The sequence below is a fragment of the Lasiosphaeria miniovina genome (genome assembly GCF_030549165.1).
Source record: "Lasiosphaeria miniovina strain SMH2392-1A chromosome Unknown B0T26scaffold_7, whole genome shotgun sequence".
Taxonomy (NCBI): Eukaryota; Fungi; Ascomycota; class Sordariomycetes; order Sordariales; family Lasiosphaeriaceae; genus Lasiosphaeria; species Lasiosphaeria miniovina.
In genome coordinates this window covers 2,949,813-2,968,164 of record NW_026848226.1, presented here as the reverse complement: position 1 = coordinate 2,968,164, position 18,352 = coordinate 2,949,813, and the positions used below count along the sequence as shown (strand labels likewise).

At 54.6% G+C, this 18,352-nt stretch overlaps 8 protein-coding genes across 8 annotated transcripts; 6 read left to right on the top strand and 2 right to left on the bottom strand.

Moving 5' to 3' along the window:
• Positions 1-3,310: 3,310 nt before the first annotated feature.
• Positions 3,311-3,484, top strand: B0T26DRAFT_629123 (uncharacterized protein; the record flags this gene model as incomplete). Its single annotated transcript, XM_060436242.1, has 1 exon — positions 3,311-3,484. A coding segment is annotated over one exon (174 nt), but the record flags the coding sequence as incomplete, so codon positions are not given.
• A 640-nt stretch (positions 3,485-4,124) lies between these two features.
• Positions 4,125-5,682, bottom strand: B0T26DRAFT_743910 (uncharacterized protein; the record flags this gene model as incomplete). Its single annotated transcript, XM_060444323.1, has 2 exons — positions 4,125-4,726; positions 5,388-5,682. The coding sequence occupies 2 exons, from the start codon at positions 5,680-5,682 to the stop codon at positions 4,125-4,127; spliced, it is 897 nt and encodes a 298-aa protein (XP_060291847.1).
• Positions 5,683-7,675: 1,993 nt separating this feature from the next.
• B0T26DRAFT_656207 (trfA protein) lies at positions 7,676-9,301 on the top strand (the record flags this gene model as incomplete). The annotated part of the gene is made up of 2 exons (XM_060438692.1): positions 7,676-8,972; positions 9,114-9,301. 2 exons carry the CDS (start codon positions 7,676-7,678, stop codon positions 9,299-9,301), a joined length of 1,485 nt encoding a protein of 494 aa, XP_060291846.1.
• A 269-nt stretch (positions 9,302-9,570) lies between these two features.
• On the bottom strand, positions 9,571-11,506 carry B0T26DRAFT_727901 (uncharacterized protein). The gene is made up of 3 exons (XM_060442878.1): positions 11,075-11,506; positions 10,817-10,994; positions 9,571-10,695 (listed from the first exon to the last, which is right to left on the bottom strand). Exons 1-3 carry the CDS (start codon positions 11,282-11,284, stop codon positions 9,665-9,667), a joined length of 1,419 nt encoding a protein of 472 aa, XP_060291845.1. The 5' UTR covers positions 11,285-11,506; the 3' UTR covers positions 9,571-9,664.
• On the top strand, positions 11,419-11,723 carry B0T26DRAFT_727900 (uncharacterized protein). The gene has a single exon (XM_060442877.1). The coding sequence runs from the start codon at positions 11,447-11,449 to the stop codon at positions 11,606-11,608; it is 162 nt and encodes a 53-aa protein (XP_060291844.1). The 5' UTR covers positions 11,419-11,446; the 3' UTR covers positions 11,609-11,723.
• Positions 11,724-12,238: 515 nt separating this feature from the next.
• Positions 12,239-15,198, top strand: B0T26DRAFT_680389 (ribonucleotide reductase; the record flags this gene model as incomplete). The annotated part of the gene is made up of 4 exons (XM_060440485.1): positions 12,239-12,257; positions 12,332-12,489; positions 12,569-15,098; positions 15,155-15,198. 4 exons carry the CDS (start codon positions 12,239-12,241, stop codon positions 15,196-15,198), a joined length of 2,751 nt encoding a protein of 916 aa, XP_060291843.1.
• A 3-nt stretch (positions 15,199-15,201) lies between these two features.
• B0T26DRAFT_470437 (uncharacterized protein) lies at positions 15,202-16,236 on the top strand. The gene has a single exon (XM_060435215.1). The coding sequence runs from the start codon at positions 15,297-15,299 to the stop codon at positions 15,843-15,845; it is 549 nt and encodes a 182-aa protein (XP_060291842.1). The 5' UTR covers positions 15,202-15,296; the 3' UTR covers positions 15,846-16,236.
• On the top strand, positions 16,231-17,851 carry B0T26DRAFT_727897 (uncharacterized protein). The gene is made up of 2 exons (XM_060442876.1): positions 16,231-16,786; positions 16,879-17,851. The coding sequence occupies exons 1-2, from the start codon at positions 16,532-16,534 to the stop codon at positions 17,452-17,454; spliced, it is 831 nt and encodes a 276-aa protein (XP_060291841.1). The 5' UTR covers positions 16,231-16,531; the 3' UTR covers positions 17,455-17,851.
• Positions 17,852-18,352: the final 501 nt, after the last annotated feature.

The following is an 18,352-nucleotide window of genomic DNA, read 5'->3' as shown; positions in this document are numbered from 1 at the left end:
ACAGCCTGCCTTCGTCCCGTGCACTCTTCCACAAGAGTCTTTGACCCGCGTAACTGCTTCGCCAGGATGGTTAGACGTTAAATTTCATGGAATTTGTTGGATATTTTCGTAGACTCTAGTCCGCCGTTCGGCTGTAGATGTTTGGAAACACTTTCGCTAAAGCACTAACTTGAAACCATGAGACCAGAACGAACGATCAGGGACATGACTTGCGTTGTGGGGGTTGTGACCATATAACTGCTGTTGCCCAAAGTGCCAGGCAACAGGTATCTATTTTGTCTACTGGCGTGACGTCACACCATTACAGCTTGGTTCACGCCCTGAAGACGAAAGGAGGCGGGAGCGCAAGATGAATAAGCCAAGGCTCCGTTCGTTACATGAACTCGATGACGGGAAGAAAGGAGAAGAGTTGCTCGCCGTCAAGGACGGAGATATATCCATGGGGCACTTATGAACCGAATTTCAGCAGGATAGAAACGTTGGTATTCTATCTTGGAGGACGGCGAAGAACGGGTCAAGGGGAAACGTTGTTGGGTTATGTTGACGATGTCGATATTCGCTCGGCTCCCCCAACTCCGCCGACCTTATATTGGAATATGATCACCATGTTTCGAGAGTCCCCCCTTTACTTGTTGCACTGACAACCGGGCCGGGTATCACGACTCTGCAAGCATGTATTTTGTTATCTCCCGTACCGTATCTCGAAAAAGATCCGCCTCTATCTCACTGGAGGATACTTGTGTAGTTGTAAAACGCATCGGAGAAAGTTCACGAGCTAATTGGGGCAAGATTTGCAGCGCTGTTATGGATGGTAACGGTATTTTGATCTCGAAGAGCCCTCGTTTTTGGCTTTAAGAAAAGATACGCGGATCGTAGAATCGTCGAGTCGGGTTGAGGCAGGAGAAGCTAAGAAATCAATGGGTTGTTGTCTGTGTTAGCATCGATAGCAATGATACAAGAAGGGGGTTTGTTGGATTGGCTTCGTCAACAAAGGCAGCTGAGCAGCTGGGAGGTCACGAGAACTCGCGTGTTGTCCACTTGCATGCTGAGTACCTACAGTCCACCTAATGAAAACCTCTGATATACCCACCAAGGGGCAAGAGCAACAACCCCCTTGGCCTCGCTATAGTGGCGGTTAGGTTATGTAAGAGAAAATTTGGGGGTGGGGGTCGGGTATGGCCTCGAAGGCTCGTGGGAAAATAGCGTCTCACCCATCCCGACAAGACAAGGTGCAGGTCACTGGTAGCCGGCCAAGACCACGCGGGCATACCGTAGGTGACGGGATATCCGCTCAGTGGTCCCTTTTCCGCGTCCCCCACTCTCTTCTGTAATGTGCGTGCTGACAGCTGAAAGGGAAGCCTCGATCGGGCGAACAATTTCGGCTTGCTGCAGAGAGCTCAGAGGAGCAATGGTTGCATGATGCGGACTGGGATAGCTTCAAACCTGCATAGAGTGGCGAGACTGGTCACGGAGACTCCGTGGGTGGGGGGGGGGGGTTGGTGTTAAGAAGGCGGTATCCTTTGCCTGAATGGACTGCAAATATGGAAGGCCGAGGAGATCGCCGCGCCGCGTCTGGCCGGGTGATGGAAAGACGGAGAGTATCTTACCTGGGGTTGAAGAGAATTAGGAAGGTGCTACCTTGTATGCATGATTTCATGTTCATGTCTTCGGAAAGAGGAGCCTAACCACGGATGTTGAGTATCGGTGCCAGTGTGTCAATACAAGTGAAGGAACGCCTGGGTTTTCTTGTCGAGACGAGGGAGGAAGGAGAGTCCGACACGAGAGGTTGGGTAGGACTAATGGCGCCATGTTGCCTACAGGACCTCGATCACGCCTTCGGCTGTCAGCCGGGGCCATAATTTTGACGTGATAATCTTAACGGGGGCTGGGGTCCATCAATACCTCGTCAGACACGCACCCTCTACGCAGCCAACTCCTGAGGTCTCCAGGTGAGTAATTCTCCACATCTACCGTATTAGACTCAAGTGCACATCGTGTATATTGTCTAGCTATGGTTGTTTGCAGGTCCCTTTTCAGTTTTATTTCATCTAGTACGGCGTTTGCAGATGGCTCCAAGTAGGGGGCTTCCTTGTTGACTTGGAGCCAAGCGCCTCTCCTCACCGAGGCCTCTGCTCACCGAATACCCCACAGAAACAACACAGCTTGGAGGGTTCTAGATGCTTCCCAACAACGACATGGCAGAACCCGAAAAACATTAACTGTGACTGACACCTCGACCACCGAAGCAGAGGAAGTGGAAATTTAGCCAAGATCTCCCATTTCGCTTCTTCGGAATCCACTGCTGCCAATAAAGGATCACCGCTTTAGCTCCAAGACCTGACTCTTGATTGTCAAGAAACACGTGTGGGAACGGTGGGCGGCACAGCCGATCGATCTTCAAACCTGTCTTTCCCCACCGTGGAGACGTGTACGTAAACCTGGGGAAAAGACGTCGAAAGCGCATCCAGACTCTGACGGACCTGAACCAACCTGGGGAAGAAGACATCAAGACACAGATAGCCCCCAGCAGCCTAGCGAGACCCAAAGCAGCAGCCGGGAGGGTTCCGCACGAATCACTGCACCAGCGCATGACACCATATATCCCCAAAGTGGCAAAGCAAATCTTGAGCAGAACAGGGCTCTCTACTCTACTCCGGACCTAGCTATACACGCAAACAGCACACAACAGTGACCTCCGCGTGTATAGTCAGTCGCACAGACAGACGGGAGTTTTGGACCTGACCCCCACCACGCAAATCCCACCGCCTCAGCCAACCGACCAACCAAACCAACTACAGAGCTCTATTCCCCGGCGGGAGGAGGGCATTGGATATCTTGTTCGTGCCGTAGAAGACAGCGGACGGCAAGCGACGTTCCATTGTTCCCGATTCCTTTTTTAATATCGACAGCACGCAATCCGGATCCATCTCTCTCGCAAACAATCTCCAAAATTTTTATAGGTCCGTCCGCCGGCATGTCGTCTTCTTCCTCCCCCTCACCGGCCGTGTCGCAAGTTGAGGCGAGCACGTCACCGGTCCCCGGGAAAGCATCATCACCACCACCAGCCGCGGCTCTTCGATCTGCACCTGCCCTTGCACCTGCAGTTGCCAGCACGGCCAATACTAGCAACGACAGCAGCAGCAATACTAAAAGTAGTAGTTGCACCACAGAAAGCAGCGGAAGCCAGCAGCAACAGGCAGCACCGCAACCGCACCCGTTCCCTGCCCTGCCTGCCCTACCTGCCCTGCCCGCTCTGCCCGCCCCACAAGGAGAAGGAGACAAAGAAGGTCCTGATGGCGCCACGACGGTTGTGGAGGTCAACGGTGGCGCCGTCGTGCTAGACCGCCTGGGGCCCATGGTGATCGGGCGGGACGGGACGGTGTCACGCATCGCAAACTGGCTGGACATGAGTGATCGAGAGCGGGAGAACACCGTTCGTGTTCTGGGGAAGCGGAACCAGCTGAGGATGGCCACGCTCCGCCAAGGACGACAGCAAGAGGCAGAGGAGAGAGAACAGGATATGGAAGACAAGGCCTAGGAGCCTGTTCTGCGCACATAGTTACCTTACCTTAGGATATCTCTACCACAGTTGCCCAAGATATTCACGTCTTAGAACGCCCCTGAATGCTCAAAAAAAGACGGCTCTCTTTCCCTTCCTGGGACCGCCTGCTTCCCCTAATTGCGCCTCATGGGACCTGACATCCATGCACTCCCTGAGATGAATAAATTTGGCTTTGTCATTGAGAGAGCCCTCAGGAGTTGACCCCCTAAAGCTCCCATATTTCCCTGTTGACATAATATAGACAGTAAATAGATAGAAAATTTGAAGACGTGAAGTCCATGAGGTGGAGGATTGCCAAAGGCTCCCCATGTCCACATTTTCCCGTCATGTTCATAAGTGATGCCGGATTGTGGGCAGCACGCCGTCCCTGTCCTAGTCCCTCGGGTCCCCCCTCTCCAGTTCCACCAAACCCACGGTGAATATATCTTTCCTCGGCCGGGAACGACACCGTTCGCCATGAAAAAGGAAGATAAAATCAGATTCACCGCTACAAAAAAAGCACGCGAAAACGCCCAATCAATGATGGTATATGCGCAACCCAAATCCAGACCCTTTGAAACCCTTAATCCTTTTTCTTGTTGGGCTTTCGGGGTTCCGACTCGTCGGTGGCTGTCGAAGAGACCGAGCCTCTACTGCTGCCGCTGCTGCCTTGGGCGTCACTACCGTCCGACTTTGATATCTCCTGGGACGAGAACTCCTTCAGGAGCTTTTTCAGGATGTCGTCTTTCCCGCCGTGCTTTTCCGTCACCAAGCTCTTCAGCCACTTGTTTTCTGTTTCGAGAGCTGAAATGCGACTCTCTAGCATCGTCACCTTGTCCGTCATCTCCTTGGCTGACTTCTCGAGGGCCTGTTCTCGTTGCTTCTTCTTGATGCGGAACCGCGCGCTGGCTGCCGTGTTGCGTTTCCGCTTGTCCTCCTCGGCGGCCAGGCGGGACGCGTCCTCGAAGCTTAGCATCCGGTTGGTGCTAATTGTCTCAGCTTTACGTTTTCCACCCCCCACACGGGGGGGAGTTGGTACATACCCTGACTGGTGCGTAGGGACGGACGCGGAGTAGGCCGATTGAGGGTTTGGCTGGATGGGCTGCAGGTTCCCTAGACTGTCTGGGAAGGCTGGGACTGTGGGAGAGGTGTAAGAGCTGCTAAAGTCCCCAAAACTGAAGTCGCCTGAAGACATTGTGCCATGGTCAGCGGACGAGAATTACAGCGAGCTTGTTTGAACCATAGCGTAGACGATTTGGACGGTGTGGCGCCGCCGACGAGAAGAGGGCGGAGACTAGGGGAGTATTGAGGCAGAGGTAAGGCAGCCCGGAATAGCCACTGTTGATGCAGCATCCTCGATGGTGCAATAGCTCAAAAGTCACGGGGAATGGCACCATCGCCGGCGCCGACGATCATTTGTCAGCTCCATTTAGCCACGTCTCTGGGACTCGTGCTTCTAGGTGCATGCACCTCAGCGGCTTGCTTCCAATCAAGTGACAGCCCAGAACATGGGGGCAGCAGAGAAGAGTGGGGTAGCAATAGCATCCCCGATTCGATGATAAGGAAACAGGATCTCTTTGGTGGACTTGGCGGCCAACCCCTCAAGCGATGATGTCCACGGTGTCGATCCCAGTTCTTGTGTTCCCTTTGAGGCAACTTGCCTCGTCTGTAACGTTTGGTTTGGGGTCCGGAGGGTGACCTTTGACTGGTGCTTGAACATCCAAGGAACAATGACGTGAAAGAGAACCATGGATGATTATGGCGAGGGCAATGGGCAGTAACAAGTATAAAGGTGAAGAAAATGAAATATAAATAACTGGGAAATAAACAACATCACAAGACTCACCTGATATAAAATCAAGCCCGGTCGAAAAGTCGCTCATGATGGAATCGGTTGGCGTCACATCCTCGGTAGGGGATGACTGTGTCTGAGCAACGGACTTTGGCTTGAGGGGCGGGGCCTGGTAGTCGGTATTCTGGCCCGTTTCAAAGTCGTAAAACTGGGTGTTGGTGAAGAGCGCAAGGTCCTTTGCGAGGTCGTCATCAGTGATGAATGTCTCTTCCACGGCTGGCTCCTGCACATTGAGATTGCGTAGATACCGAGAGACATTGACGTCCCGTCGGCCGCCGTTGAACGACATGCTGTCTGGATGCCTTTTTTAGACCTAGAGTCTCTTGATGCCAAAGTTGGCGCGCGAGTCGATGAGTAAGGGCAAGGGCCCGGAAGGTCTGTGTGACGCGCGCCGGCGGCCCGAACTAATGCTGATCGAGGTTTGGGTTTGACTGTGCTGCTTGACGCCAGACACACACGATATATGTTTCGCGGTTCCTTTCTCTTGCCGGTGTTGTATAGTGTTTGGCGCAGGTTGGCAACGATCCAAGTGTTGACAAAGAGCTGGGCTGGGGGGCGGGGTGTCTTTTTCAGGGACCGCGATCAAGACGGCATGTGCTGTCGGATAGCGCCCCCAGGGCCTGGCTGCAGTGGGGAAAGTGTGCGTATACCGTGCGACTCGCGGCAGAAGAAGCGACACAAAGAGCGGAATCCCGCGGTGACGAGGTCTCGATTATGCTGAGTAGGTACGATTGACCGAGTTCAATGAGGTAGACAGACGTCAGGATGTGAAGTTGGTAGAGTCAGAATCTGGACGGCTCTTTGAACAAAGAGTTTGAGAAGGTAATAGCCGATCGGTGGAAGTCGAGGCTTGTGGAGTGGGCCGGGGCGAGCATCGGATACCTCAGGTCCACTTCTGAGCCCTCCAATTAGTCAGAGCGTCTTCAATCCCACGCCCTCGGTAGAATCTAAAAAAATTGCCCCTCCTTCTCTTCTCGACCCCCGCCAATCTGGTCGAAGGCTCCAATGGAATCAAAGAACGAACCGCTAACAGATTTCCATCACCAAGCCGCGTTAGCAATTGGCGAGTTCTCCCTCACGCTTTCGCCGTTCCGAAGAATTACGCCACCGCTGCAGGAGCTTTGTTTCTCCAGCCGTTCAGATGATGCTCTTATTATATATGTCTTTGGCGTCCAACAATTGGTATCCCAAGGGGGTTATAGTGCCTCGTACCGCATTCACATCGTATTTCACCTGTGAATAGGATTGAACACCAACAAGTTACCAGGAAGCTCATCGCGGCCCCATCTCAAGATATCTCTCACTACAATAGGAGAGGAGATAGAACGATGAGCCCGCACCTAGGAAATTCTTGGAGCTGTTCTGGCCCAAGAAATCGCCGCTCTCGCCTGCAGGTAGGTGGATTGACGAGTGGGAACACCTGACTCGTGAAAACCCTGACTTTTAAAAGTACTGCGTGGTCCGGAACTGCCCGTTTGGGTAAGACGGCTGCGACGAACCTCTCCGAGCTCGGCTGGGTCATTTTGGCTTTCGGCAGCTCGGCTCTTGTCGGGTTCCATCGGACCGGTCGTATAGGCACAGTGATTTCCGATAAAGGACGCCCCTCGCCCGTCCCGAAGAAACATGTTCATTGCTTTTCGTCCCGTACGAGAGGAAGTAAAAGAATGTCGGTCTGAGCTTTGGCGAATACCCCCAGGTGTGATGCCATGACTTCCATACGATAAGACTCGGTTCCAAATCCCTCCCACAAGCCGGACAGGGTGCTACAAAATGCGGGGTGCTTTCGTGCAGGAGCGAGCACGTTCGTACTCCCTCAGTCTGGGCGCGGGGGACCTTCACAACCCCGGCAAGCGCCGCCTTAGAAGGGCACGGGCCACTCGGCGACGCGAAAACCTGACGCGACGGACGCACGTGTTTCTGCCCATAGGTGCAACCACTTGCCAAAGCGGGGTGGTAGATTTGGGTGAAGGATGCTGTTGTCTTGAATCCCGGAACGTGACGTGACGGCCTCAAGCGTGACTGAAAGCCTGATCCGGCGGAATTCAACGACAAGACAGCCGAGTAAGGAGCAGCATAGTATATACAAATAGTCGGGCCGCGTCGGTAGTGGGCCGATATCCCGGAATTTTTATTCCATTTATTTCCAAGCAGCAAATCATCCGACTGACGACGGCAATGGGGTCCTGAAGGGTGCGATAGCTGCAGTGCCTTCCTAACCGTGCCTACCTCAGCCATCTCGTCGTGATATTGCCTCGTACTACATATATGGCTCTGTCTTGAACATGGCGCGCATTTCTATCCCGACGTCTGCACGTCTGCCCTCGTCGCTTCGCGTCGACGCCTCCCACCCGGCTGTCGCCAAGATCCTCGGTCACCTCTCTAGGGCGTCTCTCCTTTCTGTTGCTCTCGACTGGCTCGACGAGAAGAACCTGCCTCTAGCCGCTCCTTATCTGCGTCGTAGCAGCGACCAAGACGGCGCCGATGATGACGAAGACGACGATCTCAACCCTCCAGCCCGCTCGCCCGCAGAGCTGCAGCGGTTATATTCCCGGCTTCAGGCGCGGAAGGGCTCCAAGAGAGACGTAATGGACCGCATCATCGAAGGTGACTGGCGAGAGGGGCTGAGCTTGTACCAGCTGGCCATGGCCGATCTCCAGTACCTCCATGACCATCCAACATCACAGAAATGGTCGGCATATCGCATCGTCCCACTGAAGACTCAGTCGGCGGATCTGGACCAGGACGGCGCGCAGACCGCCGTCGACAAGGAGTCCCTAACTATCCCGCGCTTCCACCCATCCACCTTTCTTAAGGCTCTCCAAGCACAAGTTCTGCCCGATGTCAAAGCACACTACAACTTCGACAGGCACAAAGACCTGCCGTTGCTACTACTGCGCATCTTCGTCCTTGATTCTCCCTACAGCACCAGTCTCGGGCTGGCGAATGGCAGCGGCCAAAGCACCGCTGGCGCCAGTTTCGACACGTCACGAACCATCTACATCGCCTTTCCGGACGCCTCACCACACATTTATATCTCCAAACCGCAAACATTCGGGACGGCTGGCTTCGGTGTTGGCGGAGGCGGAGGCGGCGAGTCCAAGAGCCTTCGAAATTTGATTTTTGAGGGCATCCCCAAAGCGCTTTCTCGGCCACGGCAGCGTGTCACGCTCAAGTCGACCAACCTGTCAACGCGCAACCTTACCGAGATTCTCGACCGGCGCGGCGCGGCGCGGACTAACTGCGCCGGCGGGGGGTGGAGCATTTACGCCGACGAAAAGGCCAAGGATACGCCTCTGGACATAGTGGCTCTGCCGACACCTCCGCTATCCGACAGGGGCAGCGACGAGGAGAACAGCAACCTGCCCAAGACACAGCAGCGGCCGCACAAGAAGCGGGATCTCTCCCCTGCGTCACGGGGCGAGGAGCGGGCCGTCAAGCGCGCCAAGGTTGTGGCGCAGGCCCGGTTCGCTGACACGGCGCGTCCGGATGACGGCAAGGGTGTCGAGAGGGTTGATATTGTTATTGAGGATCCATTTTCTCCCTCGGGAACTCACGAACAATCACCACACGGAGCGGCAAGTGGCGATAGGCCCTCACCTCCGGCGCAGCGGAAGCGATCAACCAAGAACGCCCAGGAACCAGCAATCCAGGACGGCGGAGAGGAGAAAGCTGGAGAGGACGAGCACGGCGTGGCCACCATAACCGACGCCGACACGACAGGTGGATGGCGGCCGAATGTGCGGCTGACGTTCCACGGCCCGCACGTATTCGCGGGAGTGCGCCAGCTCGTCGAGTGCGGCATTATTGATGGCGAGCGTATGCCCGGCTGGATGACGGGTGAGGAGGGTGTCACTGTTGGCGCCGTGAAGCATGGAAGAATACGAGGTCACAAAGGGTCAGGGGTATGAAGGAAGGACAAAAAGATTACTAGCTAGCTCTGTGGCTTTGGGGAGAAAATATTGGATTTGTACAAATTATGGGGGCAGCAGGGCAGCAATACCCACGCTTGGAACGTGATCCTATGCGGCGTTTTGATAATTGGGATGTGGCTAGTCGGTCGGTTCAGGTCTGAGCGGTGCAGTTCTAGGCGCGAGGGAGTGGAGATCACTGTGTATACATATACCTAGGCAGCTTCTTTTTATATAGAGCATGGGAAATCTTCATGATTTATTTTCATTCCCCCTTTCCTTACCTCGAGCCAGGGGATTGGTTCTAGTCGGAGGTAGAGTCAAAGTAACGGTAGCTACCATCAAGAAACCAACCTTACTCTACTACTCTACGCCAAATACCTTGACAGTGTTGGCCCACGCCGCCTCGCACACCTCCTCGACCGAGACGCCTTTTATCCCAGCCACAATCTTGGCAACGCGCTCAACGGTGCACGGCTCGTTGCGCCCTTTGACCATGGCGCCCTCCTCCCATTTCTCCTTCTTCACCACCTTGAACCGCTCGGGGACCTCGGGCTCCTTTTTCTGGTTCTTTTTGTTTTTCTTCCCCTGCTGCTGTTGTTGCTGCTTATTCTTCGGTTGTTGCTGTGAGGTGCCAGCAGCAGCCTCGTCCGCCTCCCCGTTACCGACCTCGAGGGTAGCAGGACTCGGAGCTGACTCGGCGGGCTTCTCAACGAGGTACTTCCAGCCGTAGTGGCTGGGGCGGACCTCGCACCAGGGCCCGTCCGTCTCGAGCATGAGGCGGTCGAGCTCAATCTCGGCAACGACGTCGCAATTTTCGGCCGTCTTGAAGCTGCACCCGTTGATGCCAATGTACAGCCCCAGGCCCATAAGCTCGCGCAGCTCGTCGATAGTACCCGTGAAGCTGTGCACCACCCCGCCGCGCTCCAGCCGCTCCAGCCGGCTGCCGAAGGCGCCCTGCAGTAGCCACACGAAATCGCTGTGCGCTGCCCGTGAGTGCAGGAACAGCGGTAACTGGGGCTGCAGTGATGCTGCTAGCTCTAGCTGCGCCGCGAACGAGTGCAGCTGCACCTCCTTGGAGCAGTAGTGCAGCCGGTCGTAGTCGAGCCCGAACTCGCCAAAGGCGACGAGGGCTGCTGGCGCTGCCGATGGTGATGGTAGCTGGGCCTGCTCGACTAGAGTCTTTAGGTCGGAAATGATAACCTTGGTTCGAATATGGTCGATGCCACCGCCGTCGGCGATCGGCTTGGACGGGTCCGGGTCGCAGGCAGGCGTGTGCTCGTCCTCTGCCCCTTCGCCCTCACTCTGGCTCTCATCGTGGTGCCTGTGGTGGGAGGAGCTGAAGATGGAGCTGCTGCAGGGATGGATGCCAGCGGTTGTGTAGACAGTACCGGCTAGGGTTTGTGATGAAGGCATGTGGTTAGCTGATTACTTGGGGCTTGCGCATCGGAATATTTCTCCAGAGCATCCGCATCCTCTGTTAGGTGGTGGTGTGACTGATAAGACAAGACATACGGAATGCACGGGCGAGTTTCAGGGCGTCCCTCGAGCTTTTGAAGCTGGAGCCCGTTACGATGAGTTTTGTGCATCCGACCTCGTCGGCTCTCTTGATGACGCCCTTCAAGTCATCGGGATGCCTGGACTTGCCATGGTAACGGCCTCGGAAGATGGGATCTGCCAAGTTGATACCAATCTTATCGCATTGAAAGGGTAAAAAACCATTAGTCTTTTAAAAAGTTTGAAGTTGCTGGTGAACGCACCAGGGCGGCTTACATCGATATATCTAGGCTTGTAGTCTGCTGCTGGTGACAGGGTTGCTTCTGTCTGAGTCGGGTTACTCGTTGAGTTTGGGGTTGCCGTCGCCATCTTCGAATCGGTCTTGATAGCTGCCGCTGACGAGCCGCTAAGCACGGAAATTCTTCTCTGAATAATCAATTGATTTGTAAGAAGACGCGGAATCCACTGAGGGGCTCTTGGTATCATTATTCGCCCGTCTTTGCCGGCTGTTCTGATCTGATCCTTTTCTTCCTCCCCTGAAATGACAACAACAGAGACCTTGAAACTCCAGGCACCAGTCCCTCAGCCTGAGTCATTCCGGCGCGCCGTTGGCTCGCTCGCTGCAAGGCACCTGTAACCATAGCGGGAATGCGGTATCCGTTTACCACTGTAATTGTAATGTATGTATGTACGGAATACAGAGTACTTTGTACGTATTGGCGTGCCTGCCCATTAGGGAACTGCCCTGCTTACCTCACCGAGGCTGCCACCTGTGGACCTGAGCATTGGACCAGGAACAATGCAACCTAACTCAAGGAAAGCACGAAGAAATAGGCTTCGAACGATTGCAATATTAAAGAAAAAAAATCCAATTAAGCTACGATAACAGTGATCATGTCTCGGGTTCTCTGATTAGCCCTTTGCCCGGCAAACGATGTTGAAGAAGTCATATTTCCTGGCGCTGGCTCTTGTCTCACCAACACCAGTGAGTGCCTGACGCAGGGATCTACAGTGGGGCGTGCCTTCCTGATGTTACAGCCTTCCATTTACCGTGCCACCTCGCTGTTTGTTTAATGGAGTGGGGCAGACGCGCCAAAAAACGGTGGGACGCGTCTCGACACGGTCCGCAGCTTCTTAAAAGAGTGGCACGCGAAAAGGCCCCTCGACGCTCATCCTCTTTCCTCCATCCTCCACAACACACACAAACACCACGCTTCTGCACCAAGAACTGTCTGGCTACAGCACTCAGCACTCTCTCCCCGCTGCCTCACAGACAGACATTGACGCGCATGCTAACAGCATTGGTCTACTGAGGGATCCTCTCTCCGTCTTCCTTTGCCGGCCTGTTGCAACTCGCCTCGCCTCGAGACCTGTCTTTGTCTGCCCGCCCTCCCACCTTACCGCCTTCCCGCTTCATCTTCCCCACACATTCTAGGCGCCATGTACGTCAAGAAGCGCGGTACGTATACCTCTGATCCCCGAGAACAAGCACGGCGGCGAGCAGTGCGAGACCTGATACTGATTCCGCTGCAGATGGGCGCCAGGAACGCGTCCAGTTCGACAAGATCACGGCCCGTGTGTCGCGACTTTGTTATGGCCTCGACATGGATCATGTCGACCCCGTCGCCATCACCCAGAAAGTTATCTCGGGTGTTTATGGTGGTGTCACAACGGCCCAGCTCGACGATCTGGTGAGTGGCCTTCCAAGTCGCTTAGGCTGTAAAAAAGTAAAGCTCGGTTTTGCTGTTTCTAATCGCTCCACCCGTCTAGGCCGCCGAAACTGCCGCGTACATGACTGTCACGCATCCCGACTACGCCATCCTAGCTGCTCGCATCGCTGTCTCCAACCTCCACAAGCAGACCAAGAAGCAATGGTCGCAAGTTGTCAGTGATCTGTACCACTATGTGAACCCCAAGAACCGCACCCCCTCCCCCATGATTGCTCAGGAGACGTACGACTGCGTCATGCGCCACAAGGAGGACTTCGACTCAGCAATTGTCTACGACCGTGACTTCAACTACCAGTACTTTGGCTTCAAAACACTGGAGCGGTCCTACCTCTTGAAGCTCAATGGCAAGATTGTCGAACGCCCCCAGCACATGATTATGCGTGTCGCTGTCGGTATCTGGGGAGACAACATCGAGAAGGTCCTTGAGACATACAACCTCATGTCGAGCAAGTTCTTTACACATGCCTCGCCCACTCTTTTCAACGCCGGCACCCCGCAGGCCCAATTGTCATCCTGTTTCCTGGTTGATATGAAGGATGATAGCATTGAGGGTATCTACGACACACTCAAGACTTGCGCTATGATCTCCAAGATGGCGGGTGGCATCGGTCTCAACATCCACCGCATCCGCGCCACTGGCTCATACATTGCCGGCACCAACGGCACCTCCAACGGCATTATTCCCATGCTTCGTGTTTTTAACAACACGGCCCGCTATGTCGACCAGGGCGGCAACAAGCGCCCTGGTGCGTTTGCCATCTACCTTGAGCCTTGGCACGCGGATGTTTTCGAGTTCCTCGACCTCCGCAAGAATCACGGAAAGGAAGAGATCCGTGCTCGCGATCTATTCCTCGCCTTGTGGATCCCCGACCTTTTCATGAAGCGTGTCGAGAAGAACGGCGACTGGACGCTTATGTGCCCCAACGAGTGCCCTGGTCTTGCCGATTGCTATGGCGACGAGTTCGAGGCTCTGTACGAGAAGTACGAGAGGGAGGGCCGTGGTCGCAAGACCATCAAGGCTCAGAAGCTGTGGTATGCCGTTCTCGAGGCCCAGACCGAGACCGGCAATCCCTTCATGCTCTACAAGGATGCGTGCAACCGCAAGAGCAACCAGAAGAATCTCGGCACAATTCGCAGCTCCAACCTGTGCACCGAGATCATTGAGTACTCTGCTCCCGATGAGGTTGCTGTCTGCAACTTGGCATCTTTGGCGCTGCCTCAGTTCATCAACTACAATCAGAGCACCTATGACTTCCAGAAGCTGCACGATGTGACTCAGGTTGTCGTCCGCAATCTGAACAAGATCATTGACGTCAACCACTACCCAGTTAAGGAGGCATACAACAGCAACATGCGTCACCGCCCCATCGGCGTCGGCGTTCAGGGTCTGGCAGATGCCTTCCTGGCACTGCGCATGCCCTTCGAGTCCCCCGAGGCCCGTGAGCTCAACAAGCAGGTTTTCGAGACGATTTATCATGCGGCCTTGACTGCCTCGTGCGATATTGCCAAGGAAGAGGGCCCATACTCAACCTATGAAGGCTCCCCCGTGTCCCAGGGTATCCTCCAGTACGATATGTGGAATGTAAAGCCCAGCAGCCTGTGGGACTGGGATTCACTGAAGGCCAAGATCAAGGAGCATGGCGTGCGGAACAGCTTGCTCCTTGCCCCAATGCCTACTGCGTCGACCTCGCAGATTTTGGGCAACAATGAGTGCTTCGAGCCCTACACGTCCAACATCTACCAGCGCCGTGTGCTTGCTGGCGAGTTCCAGGTCGTCAACCCTTGGCTGCTGAAGGACCTCGTCGACATGGGTCTTTGGTCGGACAACATGAAGAACCGCATCATTGCCGAGGGCGGTTCGATTCAGAACATTCCCAACATCCCGAATGATGTCAAGGCCTTGTACAAGACCGTCTGGGAGATCTCTCAGCGCACTATTGTACAGATGGCTGCCGACCGTGGCGCCTTCATCGATCAGTCCCAGTCTCTGAACATCCACATGCGTGAACCAACCATGGGCAAGATCACCAGCATGCACTTCGCCGGCTGGAAGCTCGGTCTCAAGACGGGCATGTACTACCTCCGCACCCAGGCCGCTGCGCAGCCCATTCAGTTTACCGTCGACCAGGAGGCGCTTCTGGTACGAGACACCAACATTGTCAACAAGGCGTCGTCAGGCCTCAAGAAGCGCAGCCCTCCCCCTGGTTCTTACATGTCGTCGCCCAGCGCGATGCCCCGGCCCATGTACGCCTACAAAGAGAGCACACCCAACAGCCTCACTCACAACGGGATCCCGACTCCCAGCACCACACCCCCGCCGATCAAGGTACCTACCAATGGCGAGATCAAGTCTCGTCCTCTGCCTTCGCCAGCGAAGCCGCCCGTTTTCAAGGCGGACGTCGAAGAGGGCGACAGCCCCAAGACGCTGCCAACTGAGCCTGCTGAGAAGATTAAGCTCGAGGAGATTGGCTCGCCGGCGCTCGGCGCGAAGAAAGATGGCCAGACAGAGGACAAAGAGGACGAGAGCAAAGTCCGGGAGCTTGATATTTACTCCGAGGCGGTTCTTGCTTGTAAGTGATCCTGTTCGCCCTGATCCCCCGGCGGTGCTAACTGTATACCCTTACAGGCAGCATTGAGAACCCCGAGTCCTGCGTTATGTGCAGCGGCTAAGCAATCGAGCTCTCTCACGAGTCTGGTTGCCCCGTAGTGCGACGACGAGGGACATACTGTTTCTTAATTACGATGGGACTAATATCTACTTTCTATTCATGGCGTGGCATTTCTTTTGTTTTCGTGGGCGGACGACATGTATATCATCTGAAGGATCACGTTTTGTGCAGGCTCGTTCATTGCATGGCATTGCATGGAGCGGGGAGACAGTAAAGGAAGGGACGCAAGAGAAACGGAAAGCAAGGGGTGTCGTGCTACCTGTCACACTGCCACCTGATACCCTATTTAGTTTTGTTTTTCTTGTCTGCTTCTCTTCTTCTGAATCAGCCTTGGATACGGAATACGGATTTTCTTTTTACTTTTCCTCATATGTGTCTATAGGTCAACCGGAACAGCTCAAGTCGCTGTGTCCATCGACTACCTTGCCCGCCGCCTTCTCATCTCTCTCTCATAAACTAGATGTACTTTTACTACTACCCGGAGCGCTTGCTCGCTGCTGTAGCTGCTGCATTTATATATTGTTTATCTTGTTATTGGGTTGTCCTACTAGCCCATATATTATTGTCTGTTCCTATCCCTTTGCACTGGCTGTTTGCGTTGCTCTTGGAGTGTTTGGTGTGCAGTGGTTACAGATACTTGCGATGTAGGCTGACGGTGTTGCTCAGTGTATTGTTTGGGGCGGCTGTTGTTATGCAAGGAACCTGAAATAGCCTTGTGAGTTTTTATTTGGATGTACATGTACATGTACAACCACATAACATGAAAACTGAAGAAGAGTACCCCTATATCGCCGTGGAAGACCGCGGGGAGGCTGAAACGGGGACCTGAGAGCTGACTCCTCTAACCACCCCCGTTCGGGCGAGTAATGTTGGAAAGTAAGACGGTGTTTCTCCGTACTGAGGTACAGATAGTCTAGGGTATTTCCCGCAAAGGAAGCTCTCGAGTTGTGCATGTAATTGGTGGAGTCAAGGCGTGCAGCGCCCCGCTTTTATTCTCCCCAAGCAATTTGATAACACATGTCATCGGCAGCAGATCTGCGCCAAGCTCAAGCCCCCACTGCATGATAGCTAAGTAGCTCTGGATCTTCAGCGTGGGTTTCGAACAACGCGGCCTTCAAGTCATCATCACCAAGCAGCAATAACGCCACAGTCCAGCAATATTTCGAACTCCTCATTGCTGTTCCCACTACTGCTGCGTTTTGCAGGGCCCAGGCCAGACGACCGGGCAGGCAAGTATAGGGCGGCCCGACGAACAGCGACAAGGAAAAGGGGAGGAAGATGTCAAGGTAGCAGCAGCTGGAGAGCACGCCAGGACGAACCCTCTCGCCTCAACGATGTCTTTCGCAAGCACGCCGGTGACGCGCACCTTGGTGCTGGGGTTGGTCGCATCCTCTGTTGCGGCCAGTCTGTTTGACGTCAAACACTACTTTTACATATCCGTCGGCACCCACATCCTGCGATACCACCAAGTGTGGCGCTTCCTGATATACCAGCTGTGCTACACCAACTCGTCTGAGGTACTCTTTGCCGCCATGTCTCTATATAACATGAGGGCTATCGAACAGCTGTGGGGCTCGAGGAAATACGCCGTGAGTTGATGTTCTCTCCTCCCACGAGCATTATCCTGTGGCATTCGGCCTGGTCTGGGTTGGCTGGCTTGCGCTCTCTAACCTCGATCTAGTCATTCATCGCAGTGACAGCCCTATTCACGGCGATCATCCCGCCGTTCCTTCTGACAGCAGTTCTCCGACCGTTGTCCCTGGGGAGGTTCGAATACCTACCGGCCGGCCCGACGCCCATCATCTTCGCCATACTGGCCCAGTACCACGCCATGATCCCCCACGTCTACAAGTACAGGATCGCGCTGTCCACGGCGGCGCCCGGCAACGACGACTCGATGGGGCTGACCTTTTCGGACAAGTCTACGCGCTATCTCATTGCGCTGCAGTTGGCACTCTTCCAGCTGCCCGGATCTCTCCTGGGCGCAGCGGTTGGCTGGGTCGTGGGATATTCGTGGCGTAACGAGCTCATACCAGCGAGGTTGACACGGTGGCGAGTCCCCGGGTGGGTGGTGGGGCTCCGGAGCCAGAAGAGGAACAGGGGCTTTGAAGAGATGCGGCGCAGGCTCGAGGGAGAAGGGTCGGGCTCGGGCTCGTCTACGGGCGCAGCCTCCGGACTCCAGCAGCCTGCCGATAGTGACAATAGGAGAAGGACCATGGGGCAGCAGCTCATGGACGAGGTCCGGGGGGCGTTCTAGATGTGAGCCTCCATTGGATGGCAGGAGGCAAACTGGTTTGCATTTTTATGGTACAAATTACCTTGTTTGCGTTTTATTCGGCAGCACGTGTTTCCTGTATAGCGGCCGCCTTTGAAGCGCTCTGGACTCGAGTATCCACACACGCTTTGTTCCTACACGTGTACTCATCCTATTCGGTTTTATTGAATTTCAGCCCAAAGTCCGAAAGGGAGTGAGAAGAAGGAGAAGGAACATGGAGAGGAAAGCAGAGCCACCTTTAGTAGATAGATACGAACAAGGACCAAGCCCGTATTGAATGGCGAGCATGAATACGTACATACAGTACGGAATATTCGGACATGTGTCGCGTGCACAGCCCGGCTAGGAAATCGTAAATTCAATCCGAGGTCGTTCAATCACAAAACACGATGTTTAGTATAGACACGAAACACGCCGAGAGTTTAACAGTCAAACTTCATGAGACGCCGGCCCGCTGACTCGAGGTCCGCCATCAAGTCCGGGCACGATGACGGTGCGCTTCCTAGACTAGGATGTCTACGAATTGAAGTTACCCAGTGTCTCTTTGCATGCTACTAAATACTTAGGGCAGGTATTCGGCGTAGCAGACTACGGTAGTACAGTTGCATCCCACGTTGCTTTCAAACTCAGCTCATTATCTCGTATCATGCGGCATGTCGGACGGCTGAACAGAGCTGGCAACAGCTCAGGCATCGTCGTCTTATTAGGTTGAGTGTGCTTCACTCCAAAAATACGCGCCGCCCGCATCGTTAGTCGCCAAGGGCGAACAGGGGGACGAGGCTGCCACTAAAACCCAGCGTGGCGACCCGCTGCTGCTCCCCAAGGCGTGCAGCACGGGGCAGCGCAGCGCCCCCAGATCGGCTTGGCCTTAAACCGGGCA